This window comes from Girardinichthys multiradiatus, chromosome X (genome assembly GCF_021462225.1).
Source record: "Girardinichthys multiradiatus isolate DD_20200921_A chromosome X, DD_fGirMul_XY1, whole genome shotgun sequence".
NCBI lineage: Eukaryota > Metazoa > Chordata > Actinopteri > Cyprinodontiformes > Goodeidae > Girardinichthys > Girardinichthys multiradiatus.
In genome coordinates this window covers 39,770,760-39,785,903 of record NC_061817.1, presented here as the reverse complement: position 1 = coordinate 39,785,903, position 15,144 = coordinate 39,770,760, and the positions used below count along the sequence as shown (strand labels likewise).

Here is a 15,144-nt window from a genome sequence, read left to right as displayed (position 1 = left end):
CTCTGGCTTCCTCTCACAATCCAAAAAAGGCATAACATGTTAGGTTAATTGGTCTTTCTCTGTTGCCCTTAGGTGTGAATCTGGAGTGTGTGCGAGGTTGTGTGTCTCTGTGTTGTCCTGCAATGGACTGGCGACCTGTCCAGAGTGGACCCCACCTCTCACCCATAGACTGCTGGAGAGGCACCAGCTCCCCCACGACCCACTATGGAGGAATAAAAGAAATAAAGATGTTTTTAACTTTGACATGAGGGTTTCTGCAGAATAACAGACAAGCATCTGAACATTTAATTTATTATTTGACAAAAACGAGTCTGAAATCAAACATGAATTAAAAAGCTGAAATGTGCTGCAGCCGACCTGCAGACTGGATACAGTTCTCGCTCCAAATCCCTGGGAACATCCCAAACTGGGTCAGAACTTTCTTCTGTCTCGGTTATGAAAAGTAGCTACAACATCCACAAACCTGCTTCTTAGACTGCGAGACTCAGAAAGTTGGAAAACAAAGCTGGCGGTTTCTGGAGGTTCTGGTCCGAGATCAGCTGCTCATGAAACCAGTAAACCGGGCCGCTCCTGGTTCCGTCTCCTAGGCAACCCAACTGAGAAGGTTCAAGTTTATAAAAGGAACTCCTATTTATTTAAAAAAATTAAACAGCTTTTCTGTAGATCGTCCAATCAGCTGAAGGAGGAGGAGCTTCAAATCAGCACACTGGACACCGGCACGTGAGTGGACCGCCCACTTTTCGGTACGACGATCGGCTCGTCAGCTGGGAAACGAGAGGACAACGATCAGTTTATTCAGGAGATCCAGTTCTGGTCAACAACTGAAGATTCTACTTGTGGTGACTTCAAGCCAGCAGGCAGGCCTCACCTATGGGGACGTAGTTCTCCGCCCGACTGCGGTCACTCTCGATAAAAAGGGCGGTGGCGAGAAAAAAAGCCCCGCCCACCACGGCGATGAAGGAGCAGAGCATCAGAGAGAGCTGCAGAGAACGAAACTGCCAGAGGAACGAGTCGGTCTTCCTCAGATTGTCGGATAGCTGGGAAGAAAACGGGAAGATGGAAGCTGGTGAGAACATCTGAAGCTGAAGTCCAGATTCAAAAACAGGAATATTTAGCACAGTTCAGTCATCTGTTCCATCAGAACCACGCTTCAATGTTTAACCGGGTTACAGAAAGTTGGACTTTACCTGACCCACTTATCATTTTGATCCATTTTCCAGTTTTTCCACAATCACAGTTTAGTCTGACCCGGTGGAATATTCAGAACCGTTTGGGTTTAGTGCATCTTCAACAACATCGTCCAGGAACTTTGACCCGCTCTGCTTTGCAGAACTGTTTAATTCAGACACACTGAAGGGTACTGCAGCATGAAGAACCTGTTTAAGGTCAGGCTACAGCATCTCTATCAGATTAAAGTCTAGACTTTGACTAGGCCACTTCAAAATCCTCTTTTTTTAGCCATTCAGAGGTGGACTTGCTGGTGTGTTTTGCATGCTGCTGTAGAACCCAAGTGATCTTGAATATAAGGTCACAAACTGATGGTGGGACATTGTCCTGCAGGATTTTCTGCTAGAGATCAGAACTCATGGTTCCATCAATTACGGCTGGTCGTCCAGGTCCTGAAGCAGCAAAGCAGTCCAGACATCACACCAGCACCACCATGTTTAACTGTAGCCATGATGTTCTGGATTTGAACCCCTGTGTTAGTTTAACACCAGATGCAACCAGACCTACACCTTCTACAAAAGGTCCACTCTTCTCTCGTCAGTCCACAAAATATTTTCCTAAAAGTCTTTAGGATCATCAGGATGTTTTTGGTAAATGTGAGACGGGCCTTTGTGTTCTTTTGGGTCAGCAGTGGTTTTGGCCTTGGAACTCTCCCATGGAGGCCATCTCTGCCCAGTCTCTCTTTCCTGGTGTTGAATAATGACCTCTGACCTTAACTGAGGCAGTGAGGCCTGCGGACCTTTAGATGTTGTTCTGGGTTCTTCTGGGACCTCCTGGGTGAGTCGTTGATGAGCTCTTGGAGTCATTCTGCTAGGTCGGCCTCTCCTGGGAAGGTTCTCCACTGTTCCATGTGTTCTCCATGTGTGGACGATGGTTCTCACTGAGGTTTTCTGGAGCCCAGAAGTCTTAGAAACGGCTCTGGAACCATTTCCAGACTGAATGATATCAGATACTTTGTTTCTCATCGGTTCTTGAAGTTCTTTAGATGATGGGTTGCTTTCTGAGATCTTTTAGCCTACTTCAGAAAGGTTCTGTTTAGGTGATTTGTTGATTCTACAGGTCTGGCAGTAATCAGACCTGGGTTTGGTAAGTTTATGATTTATCTATGCTCTTATTTTGAAGCTTCATCACTGCTGAGCTTCAGGTCTGTTTAACTTGTTTGTTCAGCGTGGGAATGTTTCATGTTTGGGATGAAGGTGTGTGGATGTTTGTTGGGAACGTACCACGCCAATCATGTATGGACTTCCAGCGTCTCCCAGCAGGTGAGAGATGACGATCTGCAGAGCTTCAGCCGTGGAGCGGCGGGTCGGGACCACCACGTACTGAACACACAGAGATGGAGCTAAAAACTGGAATCAGCATTTTCCTTCCAAGCAGACAAAACGTCTTTTAAATTTCTCTGGACCAAAGGTTCTACAGATGATACAGTCCAGTCCTGAATTACAAAGATCTATTAAAGATCTTGAGAAGGTTCAAAGAAAGGTCTGGTTTCTTTGAGGGAAACTAAACAAGCTTTGGTCTGGTTAGATGTTCTATAGTTCCTAATAAAACACTTCAGGAAATATACCAACATTAGATTTAAGGTTCTCACCAGCAGGATATCAGCCACGATGGCCCAGTTCATGGACAGGAAGGTCTCCCCGAAGAAAATAAAGGCCTGAGGACACAGAGAAGAGAAATGGTTCTCAGGATGTGTGTGAAAAAACCAACCAGACGTTCTCCCTTGGCCTCTGATGTTGGAGGTGTTTGTAAATGTATTGAAGAGTTTTAACTCTGCTTCAGCAGAGGACTTCTTGTTGGGATAGACCTCCAGAGTGTCCCAGACGGGCCTGATGAAGACCAGATGGTCTGTTTTGGTAAACAGAACCGGATCCAGACCCCTGTGATGGAAACATGAGAAATAACCTTTAATGTGTCAGATATCCCTGGAGGTGCTGCAACCCTCTACCTGAGGAGCTCAGTCTTTAGCTAACACCTTGCTGGAGAACCTTCTGGGTGACTTTCATTCTGAACGAAACCACTCTGTCTCCAAACGTTCTCCAGATCTCTCAGACTGTGAGGTCATCTCCTGCCCTCAACCCTCTTCAGGTGAGCCCACAGATATTCTGTCAGATTTAGTTCTGGACTCTGGCTCGGCTGTTTCAGAAATCTTTTGTCCTCATGGACCTGAAAGTCGTCTTGGACTCACTGAAATTCTGAGAAATAAAATCTCTCCTCATCCTCAGCTTTCCAGCAGACGCTTCAACGTTTGGGCCAAAAATAACTGGGATTTGGACCGGTTCCTAAGATGATCCACTTTAAAGAGACATATCTCTACAGGATGATGCTGCCACTGCTGCGGTGTTGCGCTGTGGGGCTGGTACTCCTCTGGAAGTCTGACCCAAAAGGTCCAATTTGGCTTTATCAGACCATAATAGAATCAGCTAGGAGGTCTTGGGCCTGGATATTTTCTGGAGAACAACCCTCCTCCTTATCCCAAGCACGTACAGAAACTGGACCAGTCCTGCAGTTCTTCAGAGAACCTGTTGCCTGCTCGGCAGCCTATCTGTCCAGTTTCTTTTGACCGGTTCAGGAGAACATTCAACCACATGTTGTCCAGTACTTTGGATATCTGTCACATTAAAGGTTGACCTCAACACATCCCTGCTTCATGGACAGCTGTGTGGAAACCTTCACCCACATCTGAAGGTCGCCGTGGGTTTGGTTTTAGATGAACTCACGTATGTGGCGACGGTGCTTCCCTGAGCGAACACGATGGCCAGGAAGAGGAATGGAGCCGAGAGGAGCAGGCCGGCGGCACACACCAACGGGTCAGCTCGGGGCGTCTTCTTCCTCAGTTGCCGACTCACCTGCACGCCGCTGAAGACGCCCAGCATGCCTGTGATAACGGTGATGATGCCAAAGATCAGGCTGTGGAGGAAAAAGGACCACGGTCAGTTTTCCTGCAGAACTGATAGGTGTTGGATCAGTTCTGACCAGATCAGATCAGACACCTCTCTGAGGAGGCGCAGTGGGCCTCGTCCACACAGGGAGCCTTTTTCCCAGTGAAGATAGCAGCTCTGAAGAGGAACGTCGGGGCCCAGAGAGCCAGAGAGCCCGTCACAAACGCCACGGCCGTGAAGCCGAAGGTAGAGAGGACAAAGCTGCAGCTGCATGGAGAACAGACCGGGTCAGCACAATGAGACAGAATGACCTGAGAGTTCTTAAATGTTAGGTCACCTACTTCCTGCTGAGCGCCTGCAGGTCGGTCACCCAGCTTGTCTGGTGCAGCTCCGCCCGAGCCTCCACGGCTCCTCGCTTCGGCTCCTGGACCACGAAGAGCAGCAGCAGGACGGCGATCAGACCAAGCGCCGGGGTCACTCGCAGAGCCCAGTGCCAGTCCTTCGCTACGACGCTGACCTGAGATCCTACGATGTATCCCAGACCGCTGGCAGGAGGAGAAACGGCCCGATTCCAGGTCAGAGGAGGAAATCATGAGGACACAAGTCAATAAAATCCAGAGCATTTCTGGCACATCTTTTTAGATGATTTTCAATCAAAAACATGTTTTGAGCCTCTTTTCCTGCACCAACAGGTCAGAAAGTCAAACATCCGGGTTATCACATCGTAGTTATTATTAATAATAACTTCTAATAATACCATGAAAATAAATGAACACTAAATAATAATAACAGCACTGGACTACTGGGTTCTCATGGAACAATGAAGATCCAATAATAATAACAATAATAATGATGATGGCATTAATATTAACCCGGAGAGCTTCGGTGTTTTGGACATTTTTAACCGTTTCTGTCTCGTCTCTGAGGGCGGATCTGGAGGAGACCGACCTGCCCACTGGGATGGCGAAGTAGAAGATGGACAGCATGCAGGTCCTCTTCTCTTTGACGTAGAGGTCGGCGATGATGGTGGGAGCGATGGTGGAGTAGCTGGCCTCGCCCACCCCGACCAGACCTCGGGTCAGCAGCAGGGCCCAGAAATGCTGCAGCCAGACACAAACGCATAGTTAGGCAGCAGGATGAGCTTTGGGTCCACCACAGCTTCCCAGAGGTGTGAGAGGAAGATCAAGGAACCATCAGAAAAACCTGCTTCACTGTAGCAAACCCGACCGGGTCCAGTGTGAGCCCGGTCTCTGTGCGGCTCTACAGATGCTTCAACACACCTGCTCTCTGAAAGCTTGACTCACCTGTTTGGGCGTGTAGGAGCTGGTGAGCGTCACCACGGACCAGAACGTGATGCCGCCACACATGATGTACTTCCTGTTGTACCTGTCACCAAGGTAACCAAATACAGGAGCCAGGATCATGTAGCTGCAGATAAAAACTGTCCAGAGAAACACAGAAAGCAGAGGATGATCTCCAGCAGCAGAGCTTACATCAGATATCTCCATCGGAACCATTTCCATCACTGAAGGTGCTTCCTGCAAAAGTCTGGAGGTTTCATTAGAAACTAATTAGGCTTAATTAGAGACAGCTCTTCTTATCTGGAGGCCACTCTGGTACCATCTGGACCAGGATAGCAGCAGGAGACCAATCACGTAGTTCGTTAGATGGGAGGAGAAATTATTGAGTTCAAAACCAAGATCCCGTTGAACAACAAGTTAGCGTCACATCCAGAGGAAAACTACTGCATTCGGTTCTGATTCTAGAGCTGCATACCCGGGTCAGGACTTATCAGTGTGTGCTGATCTCTGAGGCCCAGTGGACTGATGGTTCTGTGTAATGGCTGAGAAGCTGAAGTTAGTGGAGAGCGCCAGCTAAAATGTGAAGAGAATCATCAGAATCGATGTGGTTCGGAGCGATACTCAAGAGATAATATCCTAATGAAATGTTCTCCTAATATCGTGCAGCTCTACTAGGTTCTCCAGACCTGGAACTGGATAGCAGAAAATCTCTGACTTCTCACAGCTCAGGAGGTTCTGTATGAAAGACACGCTTCACATATTTCTCTGGTTCCCTCCCCGATCGGACCAGTAACGACATGTTTAGCCGCATGCTGTCATTCCACTGCTGGCTGTCTAGGTGGTGTCCAGAAAACAAAGTGGGTTATATTGATAACAGGCGAACATTTTGGGGAAAACCTGGTCTGATCCAGAGAGACGGCATCCATCCCACTTTGGATGGAGCAGCTCTTCTTTCTAGGAATCTGACCGAATTTATGAGTTCTCCAAACCTCTGACAACCCAGGGTTCAGACCAGGAAGTAGGGTCGTAGTTTAACACTCCTCTCTGCAGCTTCTGTACTGCTACCCACCCATTACCCTATTAAGACAGTGTCTCACCCACGGCCAAAACTGAACAGATTAAAATATAATCTAAAAGGAGGAAATCAGGAAAATCTCATAAAAATCGATGCTGTAACAACCTTTAAAGAATCTGTTCCACTTTTAATTTCCTCATTATCACTGAAAAGCACAGTGGAGGGCAATAATTTTGTTTCTGCCCCTTCACAAATTGATTCTCTTGTTCATAGTGTTTCTTCATCATTGCGTGATGCATTAGACAATGCAGCCCCCTTGAAAAAGAAGGTAATCATTAATAGGAGGCTAGCTCCTTGGTTTAATTCAGAGCTGCGTACTTTAAAGCACAATGTTAGAAAATTGGAGAGAAAATGTCGCTCTACACACCTAGAGGATTCCTACTTAATCTAGAAAAATAACCTACTGTTGTATAAAAAGACACTTCGCCAAGCTAGAACAGCTTATTTCTCATCATTAATAGAAGAGAACAAGAATAATCCTAGGTTTCTCTTTAGTACAGTTGCTAAACTTACACAGAGTCATAGCTCTGTTGAGCCATCCATTCCCTTAGCTCTCAGCAGTCATGACTTTATGGGATTCTTCTTAAATAAAATTAATTCTATTAAAAATAAAATCTTTGACATACTCCTGAAGATGATTACTTCATCCTCATCTAGTGAGACAACATTGGAAATAACTGTAGAACCTGATCTGTGTTTGGACTGTTCTGATCCTGTGGAGCTTCCTGAGTTATCAGAAATATTAGCTTCATCTAAACCTTCAACTTGTATGTTAGACCCAATCCCAACCAAATTATTTAAGGAAGTGTTCCCTCTGATTACCAGCCCCATTTTAGATATGATTAATCTATCTTTAGTAAATGGATCAGAACCACAGGCTTTTAAGTTAGCTGTAATTAAACCTTTACTTAAGAAACCTTCACTTGATCGAGATGATTTAATAAATTACAGACCTATATCCAATCTTCCATTCTTATCTAAAATTCTTGAGAAAATAGTTGCTAATAAAATGTGTGAACATTTATACAGCAATGACCTGTTTGAAGAGTTTCAGTCAGGTTTCAGAACTCATCATAGCACTGAAACAGCTCTGCTGAAAGTCACTAATGATATTCTTATGGTCTCAGATAATGGACTTGTGTCTGTTCTGGTTCTGTTAGATCTCAGTGCTGCATTTGATCCAGTCAATCATAATATTCTCTTAGAAAGGCTGGAATATGCTGTAGGGATCAGGGGAACAGCGCTAGGCTGGTTTAAATCTTATCTGTCTGACAGATTCCAGTTTGTTCATGTAAATGATAAATCATCTTTAAACTCCAGGGTTAATTGTGGAGTACCACAGGGTTCAGTACTTGGGCCAATTCTCTTCACTATATATATGCTTCCAATAGGTCAAATTATCAGGCAGCATAGGATAAATTTTCACTGTTACGCTGATGATACTCAGCTTTACTTATCCATAAATCCTGATGAACCCAACCAGTTAGATAGACTACAAGCATGTCTTGAAGATATAAAAACTTGGATGACTTTAAATTTTCTGCTTCTAAATTCAGACAAGACAGAAGTTGTCGTCTTTGGACCGGAGTCTTTAAAAAAGAAACTGCTTAGTCAATCACTTAACCTGGATGGCATTAAATTGACCTCTGATAATAAAGTAAAAAACCTTGGTGTTAACTTTGACTAGGACATGTCATTTAAATCCCATATTAAACAGGTTTCTAGGATTTCCTTCTTTCATCTCCAGAACATTGCCAAAATTAGAAATATCCTGTCCAGGAGTGACGCTGAAAAACTAGTCCATGCATTTGTTACTTCAAGGCTGGACTATTGTAATTCTTTACTATCAGGATGTCCACAAAATGCAGTTAAAAGCCTTCAGCTGATTCAAAATGCTGCAGCAAGAGTTCTGATGAAAATTAAAAAGAGAGATCATATTTCTCCTATTTTAGCTTCCCTTCATTGGCTCCCTGTTAAATCCAGAATAGAATTTAAAATTCTCCTCCTCACATATAAAGCCCTTAATGATCTAGCTCCATCATACATCAGAGATCTGATTGTTCCATATGTTCCTAACAGAGCACTTTGTTCTCAGACTGCAGGTTTACTGGTGGTTCCTAGAGTCTCTAGAAGTAGAATGGGAGGCAGATCCTTTAGTTATCAGGCTCCTCTCCTGTGGAACCAGCTCCCAGTTTTAGTCCGTGAGGCAGACACCCTGTCTACTTTTAAGGCTAGGCTTAAAACTTTCCTTTTTGATAAAGCTTATAGTTAGAGTGGCTTAGTTTATCCTGAGCTATCTCTGTAGTTATGCTGCTATAGGCTTAGACTGCTGGAGGACATAATGACCACTTTCCTCCTCTTCGTTACATTCTCATACTACTCTCCAGTTTTGTATTATTTGCTGTTATTTCAGCTTTTAACTTTGTTCTCTCTTTTCTCTTCCTAGAAGCTACACCTGGCCTGACTCTGTGTCTACCTGTGACACCTTTCTGGAGAGGGTCATCATCCAAGCTTCTGCTGGCAACAACTTAATGCTCACCTTCTACAGATGATCCACATGACCCTGTCTTTTAGTGTTTAACCCTTTCTCTCTCCTAGACATGGATACTGACTGAGCTTCTACTGTAACTAACTCTATGTTCTCTCTTTCAGACTCTAACCTTGAAAACTGGCTCAGAGTTTATCTGTTCTTTCTTTCTAGATGAAACCACTAAAGGAGCTACATCCATTAACATTTACTTTTCCTTCCCATAGAAAGTACTCCTGGATCAGTGCTTCTTTGTTCTCTTTGTGTCTCTGCTCTGTTCTCTCAAACCCCCAGTCGGTCGTGGCAGATGGCCGCTCACACTGAGCCTGGTTCTGGTTCTGCTGGAGGTTTCTTCCTGTTAAAAGGGAGTTTTTCCTCTCCACTGTCGCTACATGCATGCTCAGTATGAGGGATTGCTGCAAAGTCAACACCAGTGACTGTCCACTGTCTCTACATGCTCATCCAGGAGGAGTGAATGCTGCAAGTCACTGACTGGATGCAATCTGCTGGGTTTCCTTAGATAGAAAAACTTTTTATCCAATTTGAATAAATAACTGAATCTGACTGAACTGTTCAATGATTACGATTAATAGGAATGTATGAACCTGACTGTTGTGAAGAACCTTGAGACGACATGTGTTGTGAATTGGCGCTCTATAAATAAACTGAATTGAATATTTAAATCTGGGTCAGAACCCAGTTCCTGCTGAGTCAGGACTCAGATAAAGACCTGCTTTCTCTCGGACCAGAGCCTGACTGCAGGCGGGCCCACTCATCAAGATCCACTTTGTTCTGGTATCAGTAAAGTGTTCTCACCTGTTTGCAATAAGCCAGATTTCCCATCACCAATGTTGAAGTAGCTCTCGATGTCAGGAAGGACTCCTGGAGGAACAACAATCAGGGTTATTGACAGGAAGAAACAAACTGCTGACATGTTCCACAAGAACAACGAAGAAACTAGTTTAATCTGAACTTTCATTTGGTTCTGACCTCAGCATATTAAAGCCGAGGATTCTACCTCCTACAGGACGTCTGATCCATATTATCCTTCTTTAGCATCTTCTTTAAGTCAAAATTAGTTTGGATTTTGTTAAATCCATCCGAAACTCGTAGAAAGTCAAAAATAAAAGTAAGAAAACTTTGACTTGTGGTCAAGTTCTTTAAATGTTTCCAGATTAACCTTTCCTGGCTGTCTGGAGTCTACAGAGAAGCAACTCCATCCATCTGTTCTTCACACCTTTACCTGCTAGAACAGAGAAGCTCACTGTGGATCATCTGCACATCCTGAGACCTAAACCCAAACAGGGAGACCAGGACCTGTGGACCCGGACTTGATGTTGGGAGCCAGTTTTGTTAGAGCAGAGTTGCTGGTCGTCTGTATTCAGAGGAATCAGATTCTGGGTCTGATTCCTGATGTGTTTGGGATCACTGTTCTCTTAGTGACCCGTTTGGGCCAAGGTTCAGCTGTCGGACTGATTTGACTCATCTCTAGAGGAGATCATGGTTCACTCAGTTTCCTCATGGCCTGGACCTGTGGCTGCAAAACAAGCCCATATAATCAGCCCTCCACTACCGTGCTTGACCATCGGATGTCGTCCCAGAAGTCCTGGTCTTCATCAAGATGCAGCTTTATGACCTCAGACCTGCTGTCATCCTGTTTTTAGATAGAAGAACCTTTCTCCTTCACCTCTTTCAAACAGCCATACTGGTTCAGTGTCATGACCTTTAACCTGGTAATTGAGGTCTGTAGAGTCAGAGATGGAGCTCTTGGCTTTCTGGTCATTTTTCTGAGCTTCACACCTTGGACTGAATCTGCTGGGACATCATCTCCAGCTGGCTGAGATGTTTTCCTCTTGGGAATGATCTTCCTCTCTGTGGAAGCGACTTTCAGGTTTTTTTATTGGCTTCATTGCTCAGCCTCACTCCAGAAACGTTCAGGTTTTGATTTATTGGTTCTGCACAGCCTGTAAATTAATGAAAAATGCGTGGAAATAAAATGTTTGTGTGGAGAAGCTGTTGATGGACTCTGTACCTGCCACGGTGAAGCGGTCCATGTAGTTGAGCAGGTTGATGTAACAGAGGATGAAGACGGTCAGCAGCGCTCGGACCCTGGACACCCCGCTGGCTGACTCCTCTTCCTCCCGCTGCCTCTCAGCCCCTCCCTCCAGAGGCTCGGTCTCGTTGTCGGAGGAGAAGAACGGCGCCGAGTCCGACATGTGCTCACCCAGAGGCATGGCGGCAGCTGAGGAACCCAAGATATTTTATTACACTTGATGGAGATTCTATAAAATGTTCCCAACACAAAAACTGAAAGAGAAATCAACAATCAGAGCTGCGATACGGAAAAATCCTGTCTATCCTGTTTCTGTAGAACCTCCTTCATCTGAACCGCACCGGGTCTGCTGCTGCTGCAGAGCTTCATATGAGCAGATAAGAAGATGATGATGAAGCGGATAAAGTGGAGTGAAAGCACAGCCATGTGACTCTGGATGTTAAACTGGTTTTTAACAAGAAGAGGAACCAAACTCCCAGTTAATGTGAACTACAGAGAGAAAAATGACAACTCTACAGTTCTGTAGAAGTGAAGGTTACCAGACCGTGTGTTTCCTAAACTCAGTGCAACAAACAAATACTGGTTACTCAAAGCAGGTACGTCCAGGTGTTTGCATATCCAGAAAAAGCAACACTTCCTTAGTTTCAAACAGAGAGATGAGGACTACCAGGTTTCATCTTTAAAAGACCTTTTCACTTGTTGGCTGTTTGGAATCTTTAATAAATAAGATTATTAATAGTTTCTACATGTATGCTGCTGACACTACAATACGATACTACTACTGCTCCATAGCAGGAACACACTTCTGATTTCTGATTATTTTACACTGAATATTTCTAAACAAACGATATTAAAAAAACTCAAATTGCAAAAAGAAAATGAAGGATTTTGAGAAACATTGAAAGAATCAAACAGAGATTTGATCCATATTTGTTGTGTAAAATTCGGATTATTTTAAAACAAAAATAATCAACGGAAACTTCTTTTCGATCTCCACACTGCAGGATTTCAGACCTCCAGCCAAACAGCTGCTGCTTTTCAACGCAACAAACTCCACTCAAATTTCAGCCAATTTTCTTTTCTTTGCTTCGCAGAAGTCGGAAAGTTGATTTTTTATTGAGTTAAACGAAACGTAAAACATTTTTCAGGTTCCCTTCTTAATTCGGCACCAGTACCATGAAACAGGAACAAACAGAAACAGAACCATCCCAGAACCCCCGACCCCTCCCGGTGTTGTTTACCTGTTGGGGTGAATCAGGACGACTCTCTCTGGCTCCTTCTGCTGCCGATTTCAAATCTTCCAACTGAAAGTTATAAAACTTACATAGAAGCCATGTTGTCCGTTTACAGTTAAAACTTGTCAGGAGACTCAAAGAAAAGGGGAATTAGACTTAAAATCTAAAAGATTTCCACCGAACTGCTCAGAAATGACACTTCTTCACCGCCGCCATCATCCAGCTGAGCCAACTTCCGCTCTGAGGCTCACATGACTTGATCAGCGAGTCACATGACTTGATCAGCGAGTCACATGACGGGATCGATTAAGGTAGACTGGCTCCTGTCTGGCTGAAAAATATGTGCTTTATTACACTCCTGCTTATTGACCATGACCACTGACTGGCTAGCCTCGACCTTTGCTTAAAATATAATATTGTCTGCAGACAAGCGTCATTTAATGAGGTAATTAAAGCTTCCCGATGCTGTGAAAAGGTTAACACTCCGATTCTCCCTCAAATAAAACTGATTTAACTACATTTTACATCAGTCATTTTCTAGATAAGCTTCTTCAACGTACCCGAATTACAATCAAACACAAACTATCAAGCAACTTTTTTCTAAATCAAACATTAGAACCAAATATATTTCTTACCTGTAAGACATAAAATAAAAGCAATCCATTTCTAAGTTCTGAGTAATTTTATCCATCCAACGAGTTTTTGGCATTGATCATAACTGCTGTCTGTGAAACGGACATGGAAAGGACCGATCATGTGTTTTTCCACAATATGAAGGCCTACTCTGGGACTTTTTGGAGGACATGCTGGACTGGTTATCAACAAGACTCCAGATCACTCCCTTCACAAGAAATCATATTATATTTGGTATTAATTTGGAAAACAGAAAGTCTGACTAGATTGTAAACAACCTGATTATCCTAGCAAAATTATAGAAAACTTCCAAATGAAGGAAAATAAAGCCAATTTATGTCTTCAAAAGTCTCTTCTGGAAAATCACCTTCTGGTAGCATATGAAGAATATGCGACATTCACCCCTAATGGACTTGCACAGGTCATAACATCATTACTTTTGTATTTGATTTGTTCCCTGTATTTTATTTTATTTTTGTGTTGTTGGATCTGCTTTCATTTATGCTTAAATGTGCCCTATGGAGAGATGTTGTATATGTCATTACTGATATGCCTTAATAATGCTAAATGAACCTCCTTCAATTAAAAAGAAAAAGTTCAGGCTGGCTGAGGAGCCTGGGAGGCTGGGTGGAAGAAGGACATGGCAGGCAGGAGGAAGTAGGGTTGGCGGTGTGGAGGCGAGCTAGTGGTTTCCTGGAACTGGTTCCTGACTGGACTGGACTGATGACGGCTAAGATTATAGCGGTTTAAAGGAGGGAGTCAGCTCAGGCTTTTAGGAGAAGGAACCAGTTTGAATATATAGTTGTAGAAGTTTGGAAAAGGAAGGTCAACTTTAAAAGGCTTCTATATGAACTTTCGTCATTTACATGGAAAAGTGTCTTAATGCGGCTCATGATGGCGGCAGGTAAACACGCAGCGGCTCAAAGCTCTCCGTTATTTTCTTATTTTTTTATGTTTTTAATGTTTTTGGTCTGTTTTTTGTTATCTGGTCAGACAGCTGAAGCACTAAAACAGTGCAGCAGGGAAGAACTACTGAAAATTAAGGATCAGACTTCCCAATTTGTATTTCTAAAGCGGGATTTTATCCCACCAGAGCTACGACGGTTAGAGGAGGTTTTTACTGTTACACCTCTGTGGCCCAAGAGACAGAAAAGATAACCCAAACAAAAATGGGGCAAACGGAGCGGCATACACGCTAGGTTACGAGCAAAACCACACAGACCGGCTCTGCCCAACCTTTTCATCGCTAACGTCAGGTCTCTCGTCAACAAACTAGATGGGATTTGTGTACGAATCGCCTCCCGAAGGATAAACGGCTGTGCTATGATTGTCACTGAAACATGGCTGGATAACAACATCCCTGATGCTGCTATGGAGCTTGAGGAGCGCATTTTGTTCCGGGCAGACAGAACTGCAGCATCAGCCAAGAGTAAAGGTGGATGTCTGGCCTTGTATGTACACAACTCCTGGTGCATAGCCACTAAAACCATTGGAACATTTTGCTCACCTGACCTGGAATATTTGGTGGTAAAGTGCAGATCGTTCAAGCTGGTAGAGTTCTGCTCCATTCTGATCGTTGCTGTCTATACCCACCAAAAGCTAATACTAAGATGGCTCTGGAGGAGCTCTGCTGCCTGATAAGCAGACAGATGAACGCTCACCCTGAGGCAGTTGTGATAGTGGGTGGAGGTTTTAATCACGCAGAACTCAAGACTGTTCTCCCCAAATTCCCCAAATTCATAAATTTTCCAACGAGAGATAAAAATATCCTGGATCAGGTCTATTGCAACATCAAAGGGGCATTCGAGGCTGCTGCTGGTCCACATCTGGGCCTGTCTGACCACATCACTGCTCAACTCATCCCTGTCAGACCCCTGACCTGCAGATCAAAGCCCATCATCAAAACTGTTCAGGTCTGGACTGAGGAGGCCACCTCATCGCTCTGGGACTGCTTCGAGATCACTCAATGGGAGGTTTTCAAAGAGAGATCAGATCTCGAGGGCTACACATCAGCTGTACTGACGCTGCTCAGAGCCCGTGATGCTGCCTACAGGTCATCTGACAGGCTGGCTTACAGTAATGCCCGAAGAGAGCTGAAAAAAGGAATACAACTGGCAAAGCAGAAGTACAGGAGACGCATTGAGGTACAGTTCAATACCAATGTTGGGACCACACAGCCATGGGTGTTCAACACTAAAACTCCGGTACATA

General features: G+C 44.2%; 1 protein-coding gene across 1 annotated transcript; it reads right to left on the bottom strand.

Annotated features, from left to right (window-relative positions):
* Nucleotides 1-275: 275 nt before the first annotated feature.
* LOC124862241 (protein spinster homolog 1-like) lies at nt 276-12,547 on the bottom strand. Its single transcript, XM_047356059.1, has 12 exons — nt 12,307-12,547; nt 11,045-11,254; nt 9,829-9,894; nt 5,414-5,550; nt 5,058-5,209; nt 4,451-4,654; nt 4,221-4,376; nt 3,948-4,137; nt 2,819-2,884; nt 2,451-2,549; nt 869-1,037; nt 276-764 (listed from the first exon to the last, which is right to left on the bottom strand). Exons 2-12 carry the CDS (start codon nt 11,244-11,246, stop codon nt 694-696), a joined length of 1,512 nt encoding a protein of 503 aa, XP_047212015.1. The 5' UTR covers nt 11,247-11,254; nt 12,307-12,547; the 3' UTR covers nt 276-693.
* Between the last annotated feature and the right edge of the window lie 2,597 nt (nt 12,548-15,144).

Bases quoted from the DNA above. Each gene is read 5' to 3' on its own strand.
- LOC124862241 (XM_047356059.1), bottom strand. From the start codon at position 11,246: ATGCCTCTGGGTGAGCACATGTCGGACTCGGCGCCGTTCTTCTCCTCC. The intron at 4,138-4,220 runs GTGTCTGATCTG...TTTCCTCCACAG, and splicing joins CACTGCGCCTCCTCAGAGAG to CCTGATCTTTGGCATCATCA. The intron at 2,550-2,818 runs GTGAGAACCTTA...CTGTGTGTTCAG, and splicing joins TCGTGGCTGATATCCTGCTG to TACGTGGTGGTCCCGACCCG.